Source organism: Misgurnus anguillicaudatus, chromosome 18 (genome assembly GCF_027580225.2).
Source record: "Misgurnus anguillicaudatus chromosome 18, ASM2758022v2, whole genome shotgun sequence".
NCBI lineage: Eukaryota > Metazoa > Chordata > Actinopteri > Cypriniformes > Cobitidae > Misgurnus > Misgurnus anguillicaudatus.
Window position 1 is genome coordinate 23,207,499 of NC_073354.2, and position 23,117 is coordinate 23,230,615.

At 35.7% G+C, this 23,117-nt stretch overlaps 1 protein-coding gene across 1 annotated transcript; it reads left to right on the forward strand.

The window, feature by feature from the left end:
• Positions 1–259: 259 nt before the first annotated feature.
• On the forward strand, positions 260–2,310 carry sod2 (superoxide dismutase 2, mitochondrial). The gene is made up of 5 exons (XM_055185621.2): positions 260–419; positions 1,013–1,215; positions 1,382–1,498; positions 1,583–1,762; positions 1,933–2,310. The coding sequence occupies exons 1-5, from the start codon at positions 391–393 to the stop codon at positions 2,076–2,078; spliced, it is 675 nt and encodes a 224-aa protein (XP_055041596.2). The 5' UTR covers positions 260–390; the 3' UTR covers positions 2,079–2,310.
• Positions 2,311–23,117: the final 20,807 nt, after the last annotated feature.

Genomic DNA, 23,117 nt, shown 5'->3' on the forward strand with positions numbered 1-23,117 from the left:
TACTTGATATATCTAAACAAAATATATATGTTTAATGAGATATATATTAAACAATCCTTAAGTCTCAGATCAAAACCAATAAGAAAATATGCATATGGGGCACTCCACTACTATTTAGAAATAATGGTACGCTCTGGTCCAAGTTCAAGTTGAAAGGCGTGTTCGAATTTATGCAGCGCTGCACAGAGCGATCGCTTATGACATCAAAATATCGCGGAAGCGACGCAACAGCCCAACCCCCAAATCTCTCTCGCGATACTTTGGTGTCACATGGGTCTGCGCAACAGCTCATGAAGTTGAACCCGCATGATAATTCAAGGGCAGGTTGAAATGGAGCGAGCGTAGATCTGTCGTTCAGTTCGTGTGTGGCGTTTTATGACGAGCTAGACCATGCTGTGCAGAGTCGGATATGTTCGCAGGTAAAGTTAGTTGAAGTCTAACAAACAAAACTCATACGTTATGCACAGCTAACTAAATGTTCAGACTGAATTCTTTATTAAAGAATGGCGAATGTTTTTTTATGTAACGTTATTTGGCAGAGCGATCAAGCTTCTAGTATTGTCAGTGCGTTTGTATTACATATTTCGCCAGATTCATTAATTATATTTGTTGATAGTGATATTTGTTGATTTAGATTTTGATAAATGCAATGTATTCATGTACTCTTACATAGTTAAGCTAACATTACAAGCCTGTTGTGTCATTTGTTATCAAACGTATTCGACAGCACTCAGAATCAACTTACACTAGTACAGTTTCATTTTTTTCTGGCAATTTCTAATGTTGACAACGGCTGTTCTGGTCACCTGACTGCTATCATATAACAACAATCCATTGTTTATTTAATACAGCAATCCAGTATTTCTTGCAATGTATGTGTTAACCCGCCAAGCTATTGCAGTGCAAGCTATTTGTGACACTTATTGTAAAAGTTAATGCAAAGTTGCTGTTTTTCACACCTTAGTTTTCAAACATATTAAGCATTTAAGAAACTTTTTTCTGTCTATTCTAGGTGCGCTGCCACCTTGAAACCCATCCTTGGTGTTGTGGCCTCCAGACAGAAGCACACACTGCCAGATCTTTCATATGACTATGGTGCACTTGAGCCTCACATCTGTGCTGAGATCATGCAGCTACACCACAACAAACATCATGCAACATACGTCAACAACCTCAACGTCGCTGAGGAGAAATATCAAGAAGCGCTTGCTAAGGGTGATGTAGTACTTTGCTATTTTCACTCAAAAATGTTAGCAAAATAAACATTTGTCTTAATTATAATCATTTTCTGGAATCATTACCTTATTATTTACACTTTCTATCTTGCCTCTACATTGCATATTATAAGTCTTTGAATAAGTTTTACCTTGCTGTCTTTCAGGTGATGTTATTACCCAAGTGTCCCTTCAGCCCGCCTTAAAATTTAATGGTGGTGGTCATATTAATCATACCATATTCTGGACAAATCTGTCACCAAATGGTGGAGGAGAACCACAGGGTAAGGCTGTACACATAAATACATTTGAGACATAAAATATGAATGTATCGTTGTATTAAGTTTTTTTTATTTGACATATTCCAGGTGACCTGCTGGAGGCCATAAAGCGTGACTTTGGCTCGTTTCAGAAGATGAAGGAGAAGATGTCTGCTGCCACAGTGGCTGTTCAGGGCTCAGGCTGGGGTTGGCTGGGGTTTGAAAAAGACAGTGGAAGGTTGAGGATCGCTGCTTGTCCTAACCAAGACCCTTTGCAGGGGACTACAGGTAAATGTTTCTCCATGAGAATCAAATAGGAATGCTATTGTACTAAAAGAATATAGAATATGCATATATCCTCTTGCTCTTTAAGAGCCATCCATCCATATAATGTAATTTTCAACTGTTTGTGTAACTTAAAGCATTTTTCTTTACTCTGTTTCCTTTTAAAATTTAAGGTCTCATCCCACTACTCGGGATAGATGTGTGGGAGCATGCATACTATCTGCAGTACAAGAACGTTAGACCGGACTATGTTAAGGCCATCTGGAATGTTGTGAACTGGGAGAATGTCAGTGAGCGTTTCCAAGCTGCCAAGAAATAATTTACACTACACCTGAAAAATAAAACAACACACTGTCCATTTATACAATTGAAACGCACAAACAATCTGACCACAATGCATCTAACAATCTAAATTGTAACTCTGTAAAAAGCGTTGTTTGTTGACGAGCTCCTTTACCATACAGAATAACTACTAGCATGTGTTATTAAAATATGAGAATATGTAAGTTCATGATTTCAGTACGTTTAAATAAAAAATTTACTTGAACTTGTATGTTGTTGCTTAATTTTTCATTTAGAAATGGCAGTTTTTTGTATGAATATGTTAGAGTTAAGGATATCTATAAACTAGTGTGCTCAACAAATATAGACACTATTCACATATATAAAATGTAACCATTTAAAGGGGACATATCATAAAAATCAGACTTTTTCCATGTTTAAGTGCTATAATTGTGTCCAAAGTGCTTCTATCAACCTAGTACGTGTGAAAAAGAACAACCCAGTAACTTAGTTTTGGTAAACCATTCTCTGCAAACATGTGAAAAATAAGGATCAACTCATTTGCATTTTAAAGGACACACCCAAAACGGCACATTTTTGGTTACACCTACAAAGTGGCAATTTTAACATGCTATAATAAATTATCTATATGGTATTTGAGCTAAAACTTCACATATGTACTCTGGGGACACCAAAGATTTATTTTACATCTTAAAGTTATGTGAAATGTCCCGTTAAAACGTTTCTTACTTCTGCTCATATGGATGAATTAATTTGACATCATTATGTACATCTTTATTGCAGAACTTATAAGTGCATACAAAATTAGGGAAAGAAATCATAGTTATATCACTGACAATTACAGTAATAATAAAAAATCACAGTATTATGTTTCCGTACATTAAAACTTAAAATGGCAAACTCAATAAATAAGAGAAATAAAAGCACATACATTTAAATAGCATTTTAAAATAAATCATCATAATGTCTCAAAAGTTTGCACATTGTTTGTTATTTATAAGTCTTAGACAGATTTAAGCACATTTTTTGCTTATGAATAAAAATTTGGTATATAAAATAATTATATATTCAAGAAAAAAGCATTTTTGGGGCATTCATAATCATTCAGTGGCCTACTTCATCTCTTCCAGTCAGATTTAAAAAAGGGGCGGAGTCACGCAAAATTCCTGCTTTATTTTAGTTTATGTGTAAATTACGTATAAATTAACTCCTCAAACATTTCTGTTCACCAATTGTAAGTTATAAAGTGGCTATTTTGAAAGTAATGTGTACATATAAAGCCAACGTATAAGTGTGTTTTATAGGCTAATATACTTTATAATCTGATGTACGCACACTAGCTTGTATTTCCTTATAACAGAAGCAGAGGGCGCCAAATACCAACATGTTTAAATTAGATCTAGAACTTCGCTGAAAATGCTTGATGATAACTTCAGTACGTAATGCATTGATAAACCAACCTCCCTTAACTATTTTTTCATCAGGGTAAAATGACATGACACTTTAATGTTTCTTGTTTTTCTTTGCTACATGATGAAAAGTGTTTCTGATATTTTTTTATTAATGAAAGGGTGAGAATGATGGAAAATGTTTCTTTGTCTTAGTAAATTACCTTATCTGGCTAAACAAAACATACAGATAAGAAACTTATCAATGCTGGCTCACAGTTTTTCCTTGTCCATGCACACCACTGATCTGTGCTTTGTGAGTTCATATCCCAATCAGTGATGAGGACAACACATTTATTGTACAGACAGAGAGAAGTGTTCACAAGGTGTCCAAAGCACATGCACAAGCAATTTAGAGATGTTTTCGCCAAGTGCAACTGGGTTTGCTTTTATGGGTTTGTATCTTCAAATAAAATTGTTCTGTCAGGTTATGACCACCCTTAATGCGTTTCTTTAAAATCGGTTTCAACGTTTCATAGGTTCGGAGAACATTTCCATAAATCATTTTCTCAAAAATGGGAAGGTTTGCGCTTTTACCTCTCTTCTGATATTGCATTAGCAGTAGATGGTTTTCTATTGGCTGATGGGCCAGTCATACCTTACTGAAGACTCTTTCAGAGTCTAGATTTGTGATGCTGTTTGAAACTTTGTGGATAGATGGCCCAAAACATGACCCATGAGGATAACGAAAACAAATTGCTACACCTGTTTCTCTTACTCTCATAAATGTCAATCAAATCTACTTCTTATGAAATGTGAAATTTGCTATTAGTAACATAAGATGATAAGTTTATGAGTAATAAAACGGAGAGTTAATCCAGATGTCTCCACACTCCGTTAAAGGCCTGCGATCTGTCAAAGCCTGATGTTCAGCATCAGCTTGTCATCAGACACTCCCAGACACAAATTTGTTCCTTTTGGATGATGCAGAAGCTGCGGCTTCCTTAAGCTCGAAAAACAGACGCGAGGGTTCAGGTGCAGCAGAAATGTCAAACATTTCGTTCTATATTCTGCATGCTCATTGGAAAAAGCCTCGATTGGTTTCGTTTATTCCAACTCAGACTGATGGCATGTTTTGGTGTGGCCTACTTTTCCTTCTTAAATTAAGAGCGCCAGAGTTTGCTTGCTTCCAGCATGGCTCGTAAAGTAGGCAGATTTGCAGTCGGGATAGCGTTTCTCCAGCTTCTGGAAGGAAAATACCAACATCTATTCATAAAGTTGAGCCCTCCCTCTCCTTACAAGCCTATCTGTCTGCTACTCATTTTCTGACACCACCCTTTATTTTTCCAGGATTATTCTTCATGATATGTGACCTCTTTTTCTGTTTCTCTATCTATTTTTGTTCTCATTTTCCTTCCATCCTTCTTGAGGTCTCAAAATGTACACTTCAGATTATGTTTTATTGCTTTAAATAATTGTTTGATAGATTTATTGAGTCTTGTGCAAAAAATAAACAGACTTGTCAGTCGGCAGTAAGACCACCTGCCTGCTCTTTTAATTCCCTCACATTTTTTGTTTTTAAAACTGTTAAACACACAAAGTTAAAGACATTTTTCTTTTTTTTCCGTAATGTTTTAACACCCAAACTAACAGAGATCAGTGATGTGTATATATATTGTAACAATTACATGTGCTGTTTTTCCATTGACGAATGAGACACATGTAGTTTTATTGCTACTGCACAGATGAATTCAGAATATGCAAAATACATTTATCCTGCTGCTCAAACATGTTTTTATATTCTTCAAGAAATAATGTGTGTCAATGGAAAAATGTCTGTTCTGAGTACACTTTATAGTCTGTAACCATAACATACCGAACTGAGCAGGCAGCAAATGAATCTTTTCGCCTTCAACTTTAAATTGAAATATTGCAGAGATGGTAAATGTTTAAACACATGATCCAGGGAACCCACAGAACCTCACAGTGTGGTGTGTTTCTTTTCTGTTTTATTAGTTTTAGAAAAAGGAACAAGACGTGTTTGCCCAACCACATACCACTATGGTGCCTTTAATGCATGACAAGAAATGTACGATTATTATTTATGAAAGATTAGATGTGGTAGTAGAAAGTGGTTGGTATTAAATAAATTGTTTTTTTTATACTTTTACATCCACACATTTTTTACATACACTGTCAAAAAATTGTCCTTTTAAAATGTCCTAATATTAGTTCCATTTAGGTAGAGATATTTATACATTTGTTACCGATTTGTACCTTTTAGGTATGAACTGTTTAGGTGCACATTTGTACTTTTTGCAAGGTACCGTCCAAGTGACAGCTAGTGAACATTTTTTTGGCCATTTTTCTGACAGTCTGCACACTCTATTAGAATGTTTAAAGCTGTGTGTGAAAGGTCTGAGATAATTCATTGGCATGTTTTCAGAGCTTTTTTCCCATCTAATGAACAATCATAGCAGCAGTTTAACTGCAATTATATAAACAGTTTAGGCCTGAATTAAAGCAATCTTCTATCACGCTTTCTGCCAGTATAATTTTCTCAAATGTGTTTTTCTGTCACATTTCTGCATGTGCCAAATGTAAAAGTTACGAAATTTAATTTATTTCTATAATGTCATAATAAAAGTATAAAAGCTGTCACTGAAACATTAAAACATCATAATATGTACAATTTAGGTACAGATATGTATACATTTAATGTCAGTATGCATCTTAGAGGTACTAATATGCACCCTTCAGGCAGAGGCGTCATGCCCATTTAAACTAAGGGGGCATCCTCAAAATCAAAGAAGCGTCCATTAATCTGTTATTTGACTTTTAATCTGTTTAATATGCACAATACTATAAATTCTGTGCTGCACACTTGTCACTTTTCAGAGATTTTTGTCGTTTTGATAGTGTTTTGATCATGTTACATTACTTTATTCTGGCGGCAGGCGCTGCAGTTAGCGCAGCCGCAGACGTTATTAGCTTTGCTGTTGCTGCTGCATTTGCCTATTTGAGCATTTAAAACGTGTAAGAAACGCTCACAACATTTCCAAACCCCAGTACGGTAATGTGCAGTTAATCTCCTCTGTGTAGAAAATGTATGGTTTAAAATGTGACCGTCTCGACGTTATATAGTAGAGATTTCTAAATTCATCTTCTTGGTACAAGAAGTAGAAATGTAAGTACCATGGAAAAGCGCGAAAGCTCTATATTAATTTGATGTCAAATTTCTGTGAACTGTGCACACTGTGCCCCCTTAAAAAAATTGGTGCATGACTCCCCTTCAGGTACAAAGGTGTACTTTTTGAAAGGGTACACTAAAAAATTAGTGCTAAATAGCACTAAAAGCTTGAAATCATAGGAGAACCATTTTAGGAGAAACATGTTTAATATTTACATCAAATCCTGATGTGTAGGGGAACCCCAAGGATAAAATTGCATGCTCTTGAGATTATCTCGTGAAACGAAATAGGCCCTTGCCCAAATGGCACACTCCGGACTTGTGGTCCTCCTCCGAGTCCACACTTTGATAACATCATGTAGTGCTTGATCCTTTAGGGACCCTTGATGCTAGTCCACGTGGGGGAACCAGAGTCATATTTTGGGACAGACTCGAGCGTCACGCCGGAAATAGGAGGAGAAGTTGCCCGTCAGTGTGAACTCCTCCCTTCCATCGTCTGATTGGTCTGATTGCTCTTTCACAAGGACTTCTGGGTTGGTAAAGTACGCGAAGCCTGCTGCAGTGCGGCCTTTGTTGAAGACTGCATCAAGTGGGCAAAGGGGGCGCTAATGAGCACAGATAGGACACCCTACGGATTCGTAGACTAAGCGAGTACGCGCAATTTAAGGCCACGAGACCGAAAGTCCACATAAAGTGCGCCATTTGGGACAGGGCCATAATATCCAATTAGAAAGCGAGATGATGGAAAACTGCAGCAGTCATGGCGCAGCACAAAGTGATGTTGATGTGGACAGCAAAGTGTCGTATACAACATTCCAAACACTCTTATTGAAATTTCTTCCTGCATATCGTCCGCCAAGCTTATTCTGAAGTCTCGCGAGATTTCCTGTGTTCACAGTCGAGACTCTGGTTGAAAATCTGTTTGTGTGTAGGAGCACACTATAGGAGCAAAATGGTTAAATGTAGGATTTTTTATCCTCATGTTTGTGGCCTATCATATTTAAAAAATCTTATAAGATGTAAAAGCTTTTGGTGTGTACCCAGCATAAGCAACAGCACTACATTGCAATATTAAATGACAGGGTTTTGCTAAAGCCAAGACTAGGACTTTAAGCATCTTTTATAAACAGATAAACTGATGTCTTGAGACAAATGAATGAAACCGGCATATTTTAAGATCTGCCAGTGCACGTTATTTTCAGTTGAGACAGCTCCAACATGTGTCTTAGTCTAGGACTAGCCTTAAGCATTGTCTGTGAAACCGGGGGAATATGTTTTGTTTAATTTATATGTTAAGTTTTGGAATGTTTTATGTCATAAATTTTCTTTGAGGGGGTCAGGAAGGGATGCACCGTACACAAGAGAGGGTCCACACCGAGAAAATGTGCGAATCACTGATCTAAAGTACCTGCTTTACTCCCAGTTTTCTCTTTTTATGCCTTATCATAAAGCCTCTTCTGCATGAACTAGGAGTAGCAATTTACTACACTTTATATTGACATTCTTTCAGTAACAGATATAAAGTGTTCATAAGAAGATAGTAAATGAAAAACATAATTCAGAGCAGAATGAAAGAGTAGTAGTTAAATAAATAAATGATCACAGAAGTACATAAATAAGAAAACGTACACTGTCAAATAGAGGCAGTTTTATGTCTCAGAGATTGATTTTTATTAAGACTAAAAGGTTTCACTTTTTAACATGTCTTTTATATTTTATGTAAACATTTTTTTTTATTTTACATTGAACTGTATTTGACATTTATTTAATAAGGAATGAAACATTTATATAGCTATTTAAATGCTTTTTATGTTTCATCCTTGCCAAAGACTTTCAGTCTTACAAAATTGAAATTATTATAAAAATGTGTTCATTAAATAATAAATACTTCTAAAACTTTTAAAACCATAAGGAGGAGGACAATGTTAGGAAAGACCATAGTGGCACTTAAAAATACATTATATTATATATTAATTATGCACAGTACAAACCCAATGAAAAATCACATCTGAAACTAAGGCAGGCATTAAAGACACTTTAAAACAGACCTGGCTTCGAAAGAAATGCACAATTACGATGGTACACATACACGAGAGCAGTTTATAAACATTAAATATTTACATTGTATCGAACAGTTCACAAACATAATATAAAGCAACTTAGCTTGCAGGCAGATAAGAGCTCTTCATAACGCACACATGCTCAACAGTTATACCCTGCCAAAGAAAAACACCTGCCTGAAGAATTACGCTTCGATTTACTCACGTTTAAACAATACTTCGAGGGAGACAGATCTGTGGGTAAACTTTCCAGCTATAATTAGATGGAAAATTGAACTCTTCACTTTGATCCTTAGTCCAGCATTGTTCAAACAAGACTCTCATGAGAGGTCAAACTAATTTTTATGTATAACATCTGGTTCTCACTGATCTGATGTTTAACACAAACGTACTTTGGCCCTAAAAACAGTTTACAAAAATGAAAGAAAATACCAATTTCTCCACAGTACCATAAACAGGAGAATGCGCCGATAGCGAAAGAAATTATAGAAAAATCACTGGCAACCATTAAACTGTAATTCTTTTTAAATTGACCAATGAGTTAAAAGAACGAGTTAGCATTATGAGCACACTGCAAAAAATGACTTTCTTACTTAGTATTTTTGTCTTGTTTTCAGTAAAATATATCTAAAAATTCTTAAATTAAGATGTATTTTCTTGATGAGCAAAATGACCTAGGAAAATAAGTAGTTTTTAGACAAAATCTGCCAATTGAATAAGAAAACTTTTCTTGAATTAAAGGGGTGGTTCAATGGTATTTCGTGCATTCTGACTTATTAACACAGTTATAGAGTTGTTTCCTCATGCTAAATATAGGCAAAGCGTCAAAAAAGCTGTTGGGCATGTTACAGAGTATTTCTGTCCCGAATGCACTTCGCCAGGGTTCGTACAAGTTTCGGAAAGTTTTTTTCGATTACGGGTCCAGCTGACGTTTCAGGGGTTTCATACTTATCACTTTTTATGGGCACTTCCCCTGGAAAACCCCGCCCACCCGTCAATCAGCAGGAGATGCTAGAACTGCCAAACACCACATCACGCGACAACTTTGTTTAAACTCACCAATGGCACGAAAGAAGAAGTGTGTTTTTGGATGTAAGTAAGGAGAAGAAAGACAGACTTATGGATACAATTGATATAGTTTATTATCCGGGGTAGCAGCGGAGTTTTGCGTGTGTGTTTGATGCGCTGGATTTCATTGAAAAGTCCAAACGGGTCATGAGTTGTATGCGGTAAGTAAGACTTCTGTCTTATATTGGAAATAGGCGCTTGCATATTATATAAATGACACGAACATGTAGTGAATCATAAGTTAAACAGTGTTGTATAGTGTTGCATGACTCGTACTCGCTCCTCCCGCGGTAGTAACTCCTCCTTCTTCATTTATTCATATGTTATCGGAAAGAATCGATAAAGCTAATCTTTCTTTTATAAATCTGATTAAACTAAAGACTTTTCGGAGATATAAAGGATGTAATACTACTCTATGTACTCCAGATTAACATCAGAAATGCAGAAATAGTGTGTGCTATGTGAGCTTTAAGTGTTTATAAAAAAGGAAACTTATTTAAAACGGGTTAGGATTTTTTAGGGTTAGGGTTTTTTTGCTTGTTTTAAGCACTAATTTACTTAATTTTTTGACTAAAAAATAGACTTATTTTCCTAGGTCATTTTGCTCATCATGAAAATAAATCTTAATTTAAAAACTTTTAGATATTTTTACTGAAAACAAGACAAAAATACTAAGAAGTCATTTTTTGCATAAGTCATTCACATATTTTTTTTAGCAAAAAACAGCAATCATATTTTACCAAATGCCAACTTTATCACACAGTTATTAAACAGCCCCCCAAAAACAATGATGAGGAATTCCCCCCTGTGCAATCCCCCTTCCAAGAGTTCAGTGCCAGGTGAAGTAAACACAAAGCTGAGGATCCAATTCATGAAGCAATGCATTTCACTCTGACAGATCAGTTGGATAACACATAAAGGAACAATTAGTTAAAAGGTGTGGAAACAAAGTCGTCAGTTTTTTTAATTACTATTGGAAAGGTGTTTAAGTTATAAAAAAGCATTGGGGGATGTGTTAGCTCTGTGCAACCTCAGATAAAAAGTAAAAAAGCTGTCACTGGTGGTATTCTTCAAAACATGTTTACAATTTAGGTACAGATATACATTTGATGTCAGCATGTACCTTTGAGCAGTAGCGGTGACTTATTTTTTCGAGGGCGCATGATGCAAAGTTCGTCACAACATGTATGTAGTCCGTCATGTGTGTGGTTCGTAATCTCAAAATATGTGTTCTGCGCATCGATATGTGCATCACGTGTCTTGTCAAAATAAGTGTCTGCTGCAGACGCGTCTAAAGGATTTATGATAAAAGAGACGCTCGCGTTTTCAGATACTTGCATAATCTCATGCGTAATCAGAGTTTACTGTTAAGGGAGTGTCTTGTGTGTATTTTGTGAACGTGAACGTCTCTTTTATCATAAACAGCTTTGATGCGTGTGGAGCAGGCACTTATTTTGACAAAACAAGTGATGCACATGGTTCACATTACGCAACAAACACATATTTTGAAAACACAAGCAACACACATGACACTCCGAACACATATTTTGAATTTGCGCCCCTTGGAAGAGCAGTCACGAGCTGCCACTGGCTTTGAGGTACTAATACGAGCTCTTTACACTCTAAAAATTCTAGATTATCCAGCCTGATCTCACAAGAAATTGTACATATTTTATGAGCTGGCTAATTCGTATGAATTTATACAAAGTTAATCGTGCAAAATTGTATAATTCTCATTAAAAAAATCAACAATGAAACCGAACCCCTAACCCCAACGTCAAAGGAGTCAAGGCAAATCATACCAAAACTTACGAATGTGGTTGTATGAATTAATACAAATTAGCCATCTCGTAAAATATGTACGAATTCTCATGAGATAAAGTTAGATTATCACAGAATATGCCGAATTAACCCAGAAAATGTTTAAATTTTACCTATTTTAATGAATGTATAAAAACTGTACTTTTTGAAAGGGAATCTCCCCAGTGAAAGCTTTTGTACCTTTTTTTCTGAGTGTAAGTGAACATTAACTTCATAATAATTAATTGTTTGCCCTGCTTATAGGAATATTTGATGTGATTTCATTTTTCCATGCACTCTAAAAAACAAACGGTGCTATATAGCACCAAAACAGTTGCTTTGAATCGTAACGATAGAGGAACCATTTTTGGTGCCGTGGAGCACCGGTGAAGAGCCGGTGGAGGGCCAGTGAGGCGCCGGTGAAGCACCTGTGTAGAACCATATAGTGCTATGTAGAACCATATGTGGTGCTATATGGCCCCTATGATGTTCTGCGCTGGTGCTTCACTGGTGCTTCAATGGTGCTTCACTGGTGCTTCACTGGTTCTTCACCGGTGCTATATGGCACTAAAATGGTTCTTCTATCGTTACGATCCAAAGCAATTGTTTTGGTGCTATATAGCACCGTTTGTTTTTTTAGAGTGTGGTGCATGGGAAATCAAGGCCAGTTTTTCTGCAGATGCACTTACTTTCCTTCTGATCTGGAAGAAATTACCACTTATTAATAAGAAAATCATTGAAGTTCATCACATTAAATACCAACATTTGCAAGGAAATGTAAAACAGCCAATAGAAATGCAAAAGCAACAACAAGTGGAAAGAATTCAGTTTTCAGGTCGACCTGACCAACCTGGCCTGTATTTTCTGTCTTTGCACTATGGAAAGGTGAATATCTTTGTATCCATCTATCAATGCACACATCTGTTGCCTGTTGGTTTGGATATTTGGATAAATCTATCCCGTAAAACATTTTTAACACCTCTCTTCACCCAGTTAAAGGTACACTCTGTAGATTTTTTAGTAGCATTTAGTGGTGAGATTGTGAATTGCAACCAACGGCCGCAGCACACCCTCCCTTTCGAAACGCATAGAGAAGCTACGGTAGCCGCCACAGGACAAACATATCATCACATTTCATAAACACTCTATCTTTATCCGTTTAGGGTTACTGTAAACCGTGAAACATGACGGCGACTTCCATGTAAGGGGACCTGCGGTGTATGTAGATTAAAAGGCTCATTCTAAGGTAATACAAACAATACAGTTCATTATGCAAGGTCTTTATACACCACTGGTAATATAGTTATGTATATTTTATTGCATTTCTGTCAATAGGTTCTTCTAAAAGTTACACAATGCACCTTAATTTGTCACTTTGTCTTTCCTTTTCTCTCTTTTTCTCAGTCAGTGCCTGATGTCTCATATATTATATATTTGCTGTTATAAAGACAAGTGCTATTATAATACAGACATGGCTTTTTGTATGGGAGACCTATTTATTCGAGTTCTGAAGTGGTAAAGTACTCAACTAAAAGATAAAGAGTTGTTTTATTGTTTCAAATATAAGACTGGACTTGCTGGACTTCTTTAACTCCTCAACACCAACACCTGCCTTCCCTTTAGGGCTTCAAAGATCGCAATAAGACCATATGTGTTGTGCAAAGAGCTGTATGTATTGTGTGGGTCCGTGTTTTACAAAGCCTGTTGGCACATACACTTTTGTGTTTTCTTGTTTGTTAAAGATTCGTCTTTCTTTCTGCCAGGGGATTTTCCATCAGCAGACCTTTATAGAGAAACAGATGCTCCAAATATCCAAAGCCAGGAGATTCCAGGAGAAAGTATCACAACGAACCTCGTTCAAAGAAAATAGGAAATATTTATGCTTATTCAATATTATTTGTTTTATTCGTGGCTCTAAATCTATTTTTTCATGCAGCTCACTTTACGCTGAGCTCCTTCCATTGTGAACTTTAAACGCAAAGCCGTCCCCTTTATACCTGCGAATGGAAACATTGGTGAATCATGTATTAGTGTGGAAAAAACATCATAAATTAAAAACATTAAAATACAAAAATATATCTTTTTTAAACTTTGATTTACTGCTAAAAAGCTAATAAAAAGTTTGAAGATACAACTGCAAGTTAGCATTATACAATATCAACGATTTATACAGAAAAGTTCAGAGAGTTGATAGGGTGCCAGACGCTTAAAATGGCAAAATCACATTGTTATTAAAAATGTTAAATGAATGCCCAATAAAAAGCACAAGTCTCAAAAGAACTGAAGAAACCCTTTAGCATCTCTGTCACAACAAACACTGTCCATCATGATTTTTTCTAAGCTGAAATTTATGACAGCTCTGTTTTTTTGGATCCGCTTGTTTCCAAAACCATAGAAGAGTGTAATGGATAATGTCTGTCTCAAACTCCCAAAGCTATGGAAAGAAGCCCCGAACACTAAAAAAACAGTAAAACAGCCATAAAGTGTAATTGTTTACCTTATTACCTGCATCCTGATGGCTTACGATTGGATAAAGCCAATGTCTTTTACAACAACCTGTTAAGGATGGTGTGGAAATATTCTGTTGGGTAATGACAAAGGAATATGATGCTGTTTTACAGGAGGCCATACTGATCCCTCAAGATGTCCATTATGTAGGGTGTTAACATTCCCATATACACTGTACAACATCCAAAGTTGTTTCAGGAACACAAGGATGAGGTAAAATGCCGTTCATGGTTACATCATTAAACCTTTATGGGTTCATGTTATCTTGACATTGAGACCAATTTAGTTTTCCATTTTCTTCATCATATCAAGCACTGAGGTTTCTCTTAAGTATTTTAAAAGGTTGTACAACATGCAATTTAAGGGCTGATATCATTCCAGGAATTACTGATGTAAATTTTGTCCGGTCATTCTAAATACATCATTTTGATCAGATAAAGATATCTTTCTTTCTTTCTTACTTACACACACACACACACACACACACACACACACACACACACACACACACACACACACACACACACACACACACACACACACACACACACACACACACACACACACACACACACACATATATACACTGTAAAAAATACTTTGCTTCCTTAAATTTTTTGTTTAATCAACTCAGATTTACACTGTAAAAAATGTCTGTAGAAATTACAGTATTAATGGGTATTACTGGCAACTAGCTGCCAGTAACTTACTGTAGATTTTACATTTATGTTATTTACTGGCAACATTTTGTTCAAAGTTAAATGAACATGAAATATTTTTTGACATTATCTTCTACAGTAAGTTACTGGCAACCAGCTGCAAAATTACAGCAAATTTTTTAGAGTGTACAAGTCATGTCAACAGAGATGATGAGAAAAGTCAACTTAATTTTATAAGTTATAACAACTCACATGTAGTTATAACAACTCATCGCTAGTCAAGATAAATAATAGTAAGTTGAAATGACTTGTAAATCCGAGTTGATTCAACAAAAAATTTTAAGGCAGCAAAGTATTTTTACAGTGTATAAAAAGTACCTCAGTTGTAACGAGTGGTTATTTCAGTCAAAGTTGCTCTTCTATCAGCTTGAATCAGTCGGCCCATTATCCTCTGACCTCTAGCATCAACAAGGCATTTTCGCCCACAGGACTGCCGCATACTGGATGTTTTTCCCTTTTCACGCCATTCTTTGTTTACCCTAGAAATGGTTGCGTGAAAATCCAAGTAACTGAGAAGATTGTGAAATATTCAGACCGGCCCGTCTGGCACCAACAACCATGCCACCCTCAAAATTGCTTAAATCACCTTTCTTTCCATTCTGACATTTAGTTTGGAGTTCAGGAGATTGTCTTGACCAGAGGAGAATGGGCCGACTGATTCAAGCTGATAGAAGAACAACTTTGACTGAAATAACCACTCGTTACAACCGACTCGAGGTATGCAGCAAAGCATTTGTGAAGCCACATGCACAACTTTGAGGCGGATGGGCTACAACAGCAGAAGACCCCACAGGGTACCACTCATCTCCACTACAAAGAGGCTACAATTTGAACAAGCTCACCAAAATAGGACAGTTGAAGACTGGAAAAGGTTGCCTGGACTGATGAGTCTCAATTTTTGTTGAGACATTGAAATGGTAGAGTCAGAATTTGGCGTAAACAGAATGAGAACATGGATCCATCATGCCTTGTTACCACTGTGCAGGCCAGTGGTGGCATCGTTTAAATGCCACGGCCTACCTGAGCATTGTTTCTGACCATGTCCATCCCTTTATGACCACCATGTACCCATCCTCTGATGGCTACTTCCAGCACTTATACTTATATATATATATATATTAGTTGTGTTTACACAATATTTTTAATAGCCAAGTTCTGAATATCTGATTTTCTTAAATTCTTATCTTAGGCTTTAATCTTCAGCATTTGAAGCTCCATGTTTTAATTTTCTTTTCATTAGTGTTACCGAAATGTCCTTTGTACATTTTCTGGAGGCTGAAGGCCCTACGCCTGTAGTCCTGCTTTGGGATAAGTCAAATGAAGAAAGGATTTTGTAAACTTCTTTGATGTTTCAGAAATGTGCATAAAATTATGAAGTTATGTACTAAAATCCAATCAGCAATGATGAAGTAACAAAGAGGAAAACAGACTGTAATCCCAAAGAATGCTGGGCTGTGATTGGTTTGTTGCTCACTGGGAATTAAATTGTCAAACTTAATTTTCGGGCATAGTCTAACTTTTGGCTGCTGACTGGGATGCTTACAATTACTTTCATGAAATGTAATTATTCTCACAGATTAATACAATATGAAAACAGAGCACGAAGTGGTTATTGTAAGTTGAGTTTAGCAGACCGGCTGTTGCTTTAACTTCACAATTAAAATGATAAACATAAGTGAAGATGTTAGTATCTTCTGGCATTCTTGGCTACTTTTTTGGCTCATATTTTTGTCAAACTCTGTCATGTTCAGATTGAGGACTGTAACGTGCGTTTTGATCAGAATCAGTCCTATATTTTTCCATGTGGCCTATGACTCGACTGACACTTAATGAGCTTTCAAGATGTTAAATCTGAATTTTGCAAATCTAATGACACGTAACCACAGCCAAGAAACATTCTGTATTCATCTGTATATCTGTTTGGTTATTGTACACTGCAGGGGCCCGTTTCTCCAACTAAGTTAAAACTTGATCCGAGTTGATTTACCCTGAGATTGGAAACTCTGAGTTTTAGGTTTCAGAACAGCTGAAATGAGTTAGTTTAAGCAACTTGTGAGTAAATTTACTCTAAGTTAAGTGCGTGTATGAAAAGCCTTTATCAATGTAGCTTTGATATTACAATTCACCATGGCAACAGCACATGAAAAAGAGGTCCGGATACTTTATACTAGTAAAACTGGAAGTGCTGCTGCTAGTGTGCAGCAACCACACATACATAACATTTAAAATATAATATACATATATATTATATTTTAAAGAAAAATGTTGTTGTGAATTGCTGCTTGAGTCAATACGTATGTTTTATTTTTATTACCGTTAAAATATTAAAGGCAAATCAATTGTTATATTTATTTTTATGCAGATGCAATCCCATTGGCTAAAAACGAATTTTAGGTCAATCAGTTCGATTTTATGGTGATTTGCAAATTAGGGTAATAGTAGGGTTAACTTAACAATTCCACCCGTAATGTCACACTGCCTGTGTCTTTCTTCTCCTCCATCATTTCTTACTGGCCACAATATTTGTCTCCTTGTGTATAAACACACATGATGATAATTTTGAACGCATCCCAACGGAAAGCATTAAAATATAATTCACGTCTGAAGGCCATGCAAGGATGCGGATAAGACAAATGTCTCTGCTGCACAACTGTCTGTCTGTCCAGATGTTTTCTGTGTCTTTTTTCCTTCTCCGTTACTGCATCTGTTTTTCTCTGCTGTACATATGAGCAGTATTAGAGGTCATTTAGATCATTTAACCGCGGTGTCTTGAGAGCAGAATGGTTTCATCATTAGATGATGCAAGAGTGAATGAGACACAATGTTATTTGGTGTGATTTTCTAATACTTTCCCAGAATGGCTTACTTCATTATGGTGTCATTCATATTTTTTGCAGATCTTACACACAAAAATCTAAAGCTGGGATAAAGATGTTTACAAATAAATACGGACACCGAACAGTAGTTCATTATAAGTAAAAAAAAAGTTGAACAGCTACTGTTATGTAAAAGTTAACAACATTATGTAATTGAATTGCCCTGTGTCATCAAAATGATTTTCAGGGTTCAAAAGAGGTTGAACAGCTGCAACTCCACAATTGTTTCAAACCAGATATCCTCATGGTCTCTTTATATTCCTTATCAACTAACGTTTTCCTCTGCCAGTCCAACATCTTGTAGATGAAATAACTTTGATCACGATCCACAGAACATCTGCAATCCTTTAACGTTGTTACCTTATATAATATAAGATAAAGCATCCGCTTTGAACAGGTCATTTGCTTTATGATGTCAGGGTTTGACTTGAATTCAAAGTTTAATCCAAACCACCACGAGGGAGGCAATCTCTTCCTTTCCTAATCACAAACAAACCCTCCCTCTCACTCAGCACCTTTAACCACTTTCATTGAGTTTATATCAACATGGAATATGAATAGCCTTGTAATTGTTACACAGTTGTTTGTACTCCAGTTTCACCACCGCAAAAGCAGCATTTAGCCAGGAATGAAAAGCAACTTTGGAGCCCGGCGTGAATTCTTCCACAATAACACAGATATTCCACCTGCGCTGCATTTGATCTGCGGCCAAGCCCACCGCCAGGCAAAGAGCAAGAGAAGACCTGTGGATTTTTCCATAGCCCCATCTGAAGATCCAGAGCTCCGTGTTCTGCAACTGCCTGTCATTCCATTACGCTGATACTTAACAAGGGAATCCAATCAATCCAAACAGGGAACAGTGCCCAGTAAAGTGAAGCCAGATAGGTGATCGTAAAAATCCAGTGCTTTGCTCTTATTACAACGTATCAGTATCAACTTTATTAGTAATTTCTGCTATATGTAACTTTTTCACAACTGTTTCATTTTATAAGCAGTTCAGTGGAGCTAATCTGTTTTCCTAGTTACAATTAATAAAAACTTACAAGATCAGGAACAACAAAATATTTAATCGATGTAATGTATCAGATCCATTGGGAGGTGTGAGCTGTAAAGGTTGTTGTTAAACAGCAAGTCACTATATGGGTCATTCTACAGAAAAGGTGGAATTCGGGTGATGGAAATTGGCTTAAATGAACTTCTTTCAACATACCCAAAATTTCTTTAATAGCATTATTTAACTTATTAATTAACGGGGAGCTTAATCTATTCTTAACTTTTAAATACATTTTAATAAAGAATCCATGAGTCATTTATTTGTCATTGGTGTTACCTGTGATTTAAACAACATTAATGTTGATACTAAATATTTTTTCTCATTACAGCTTGTGTATTTAGTTAAAGGTTGAGTAGAGGAATGATAACAGCAAGAAAAATAACTGATTATTAATATTTGTTTAATTAAATTCTTCATCTTTACCCATATTGTATGAAATTATTTGATTCTCAGTTTGACTTTTTTCTTTAAAACCAACAAAAACAAAAATATTCAACCAAAAAGACTTTGATGCAAAGACTGAACAATGTCTTACATCCCATATCAACAACAAAATATTACTAGAAAGTACAAGAAAATACATTCATAACACCAAAACTTGGTTTAACACCAATGACACAATGTAACACCAATGACACAATTAGAATATAATAATGAATATGATAAAACTTACAAACTTTCATAAAATTTTCCATCTTGTTTTGTTTTTATGCTTTTATGTTGGTCAGTTAAAGGAATAGTGCTTAAGTAGTCATTAGAGAAGTAACACTAATGACGGTAACACCAGTGATGGTAACACCAATTTACAGAAAAAATTAATATTTTAACAAAATGGCTGTCATTAGCCATGTGCTATTTCATCAGAGATGAAACAATCACATACTTATTCAGAATAATGTATTTTTATGTAAAGATCTTAACACTCCCAGCTATAAAAAAGAGTAACACTAATGACATCCAAAAAATCTTATCTCAACATTTTTAGATATATCATGATATTTTAGACAAATAAGGTAAGACATCTCACAAACCTTTTGCCTTCCTCCACTGCACTTCTTCCAATGACATCTTGCCCCAAGAAAAACTTCAAAGAGCTGATGCATTGTTTCAAAATAAAGGTGCTTTGGGTAGGGTAACACCAATGACATAAATTTGGGGGACAAATATTTATTTGATTTTATTCATATTAATAGTGTATTTTTTACCATTTCAGTGTTGTAGTTAATTCATACAGGGTTAAAGGTACATGTAAATTAGATTTGTTTTATAAAAAACATGGTTTTAAATAATAAGTATACAGTTCAACTTCCATGTATGATCAAAGGGACAGGGCAATTTTCAGGGCCAGACATTTAAAAAAAAATTAAAAAAGGGGGAAAAAAAGAAAATTACATAAATAAACTATCTCATTATGTTATGTACAGTCTATATTTATTAAATATATATCATTATGGGATTATTGGGTCAAATTAAATGATTAAGAGGTCTGCAAAAGCAAGGGACAAGCATTTCCCCCTTTTTGTAGAATGACCCTATGAGGTAATGAGGATTTTGCTCTATGAACAAATGAATGAACAATAGATGGATGAATTGACAGACAGGTTTTGAGACTGGCCTGCATCATAGACAGATAGAAAGATAGACAGACAGTATGTAGAGACAGACAGACAGACACCCCTTCAACTCTCTCAGTTGTAGTATTTATTAAGTTTCCTTTAAATCAAAATTGAATAAATGCCTTGTCTGAGTGGAAAGTCTTAAAACATTATTAAAACATTACTCACTTTCCCTATGAGAGCCACGAATCAATTATTTATCTTTACTGAATTAGGTTATCAATTCCTGCTGGACAAAGACACACTTGTTCAAGAAAAAAGGTGATTTAAAGTATTTATCTTATTAGGAAACACAGAGCATGAGCATGTTTGTTATGTAAGTGATAATGTACAGGCAGCCGGTTGCTATTGCAGAAATAAGCCCCGACATGTGATCAGGACTTTAGGATTTTGTATCTCACTAAAGGGGCTTATTTTTGCAATAACAACCTGCTGCCTGTACATTATCCTGCTTATAACATGGCTATTTACCTTATAAGTAAGGTAAGAAACATAAAAGTTTTAACATGATCTCATGGAAAGTTGTGTTATAGTCACAAAAAATTTGATTAAATTATTCATGTCCATTGCACCAAATTCAGCTTTTTTCGTGCCTTGAGCACAAATGTCTTTTTTGTGCCACTCAGCACAAATTTCTATAAATAGTTTTTCATGTCAGTGGCACGACTTTCTTTTTTGTGTCATTTTATGTATTGTTTTCTCGTTTTTTCCCCTATTTTTTTTAAATCATTGTTGCTTGGGGTTGGACTAGATTTGGGGTTCGGATGTACTTTTATGTATTGGTTTCTACTAGGGTGATCAGATGAGATTGGCTGAAATTCGGGACGGGGGGGGCAGATGTTACCGGGGGGTTGGGGGGGAATCATCCAGTAATAGTTTATTTATTTAATTTAATAATAAAAGATAATGAATTTCAAACTGAACCAATCATATTAATATAAGTACATATGCATATAAATAAATTGATAAGACGTAGAGAGGTTTTTATACTTCATACAATAAATTTCTGTATTTTATTTAATAAAAAAAAAATTATGAATTTCAAAATGAAGTTACTGAACCATATTTTTAAGAATATAAGTACATATGCATATAAATTTATATAATACGAATATAATATTTTTTTTCAAACAGTGCCTCGCCCTTGACCAATCTGACTCCTTCAAGCGACTGAATGTCACTGCCTGCCCTTTCAGCTGTCCTCGCGGCTGCTGCAACTTTCGCTCTCTTAAAACAAAAAGGGGACAAAAAGGTCCAATTGTATTTGTGCATATAGATGAATAAGATAAATTAATAGAAACAATTAAACTTTAAATTCACACTTGAGCTATAGCCTACCGAGGTTGTGTAGGCTCAACGTCAGCATATTTTTCTGAGGTTTTAACTGCTTCCAGGACTCCCGTGCCTTATCAGTGCATATCTCAATGCGTGCCTATACAGCGTATGTACTGTATATAAAAAACAAACAAGATGCTGCAGCCAATGAGCAGCTGGCGGGGGCTGGCTGCAGGATGACTCAACTTCCTCCTTCATGTTTTATCAGACAATAACTACTCAAGATTTTGCTTCAGTATAATTTTAGCAGCTTAGATTTCGGGACTGTCCCGATTTTTTTCCCTGGAGTTGTTGTTAGAGTTGAGGTTTGGGTTAGGATGTTTAAAAATGTAACAAAAAGTGATTCTAACCCCAACCCCAAGTGACAATGGTTATAAAAAACAATGAGAAAACAATACATAAAATGCCACAAAAAAGAAAGTCTGAAAGTGAAACAAAAAAGACATTTGTGCTCAAGGCACAAAAAAGCTGAATTGCGTGCCATGGCCACGGATAAATTAATCAAATTTTTTTTGACTATAACATGACTTTTTGTGGGATCAGTCTGAAATATTGATTTGAAATATTTTATTTGCTCATTTTTAATGAATGCAGACCTTCTGCGCGAAAAATCCTGTTTACTTTCAATATTTAGATAAGACAAGATGTTCAAATGTCACAAACACACTATTTGGTTTAATCATTTGTAAATAAATTTTTGTGTAATATTAAACTGTACCTGTCAAAATGATTTGCAGCATCTGTTACCATGTGTTATTAGTTTTAAACGGTTGTTATCTGGGAATAACAAACCTGCAAATGTCACGACAGGCCAATCAGAATCAAGCATTCCAACGAGCCGTGTTATAAATTGATTTAAATTTCTCTCAGTGTGCACTGCTAGTTCTGAATTGCTAACAGAAGGTTTTGCCACCGCACTGCTCTGACTTGACTTTAAAGTGTGACATCATCTTTAGGTGTTTACCTCTTGATGATGTTGCCATGGAAACTCAGCCATGTTGGGATTTGTATAGGAGGGAAACTAAGGAATGAAGGACAGACCAGGTTTAAACTCACACACTCTTGTACAGGGCTGTCAAGCAGACACGGATATAACAACTTTATTCGTTACGGCATGAGATCAATATTAATATCAGTCAGTTGATTTGCCTTTTGGGGAATATCTGACTATACTATATTTTTAGTTCCAAAAACAATAAACTTGACTTGATCAAAAAATGTCAGCAGGTTTACTTGACACGAAATCTCTAATGCAGAGAGGTAAAGACAGCTGATTGTTTTGGCGCACGGTTTGTTATGATGTCATAAGCAAGTGAATAATTCTGTACTGAAAGCAAATGAGATATTCAAAACTCTTGTAATGAGATGTAAGATCACATTATTTTATCTGTCAATCCATAGCCCAAATAATTAAAAAAACCTTCTAGGAGAAATTTAAGAA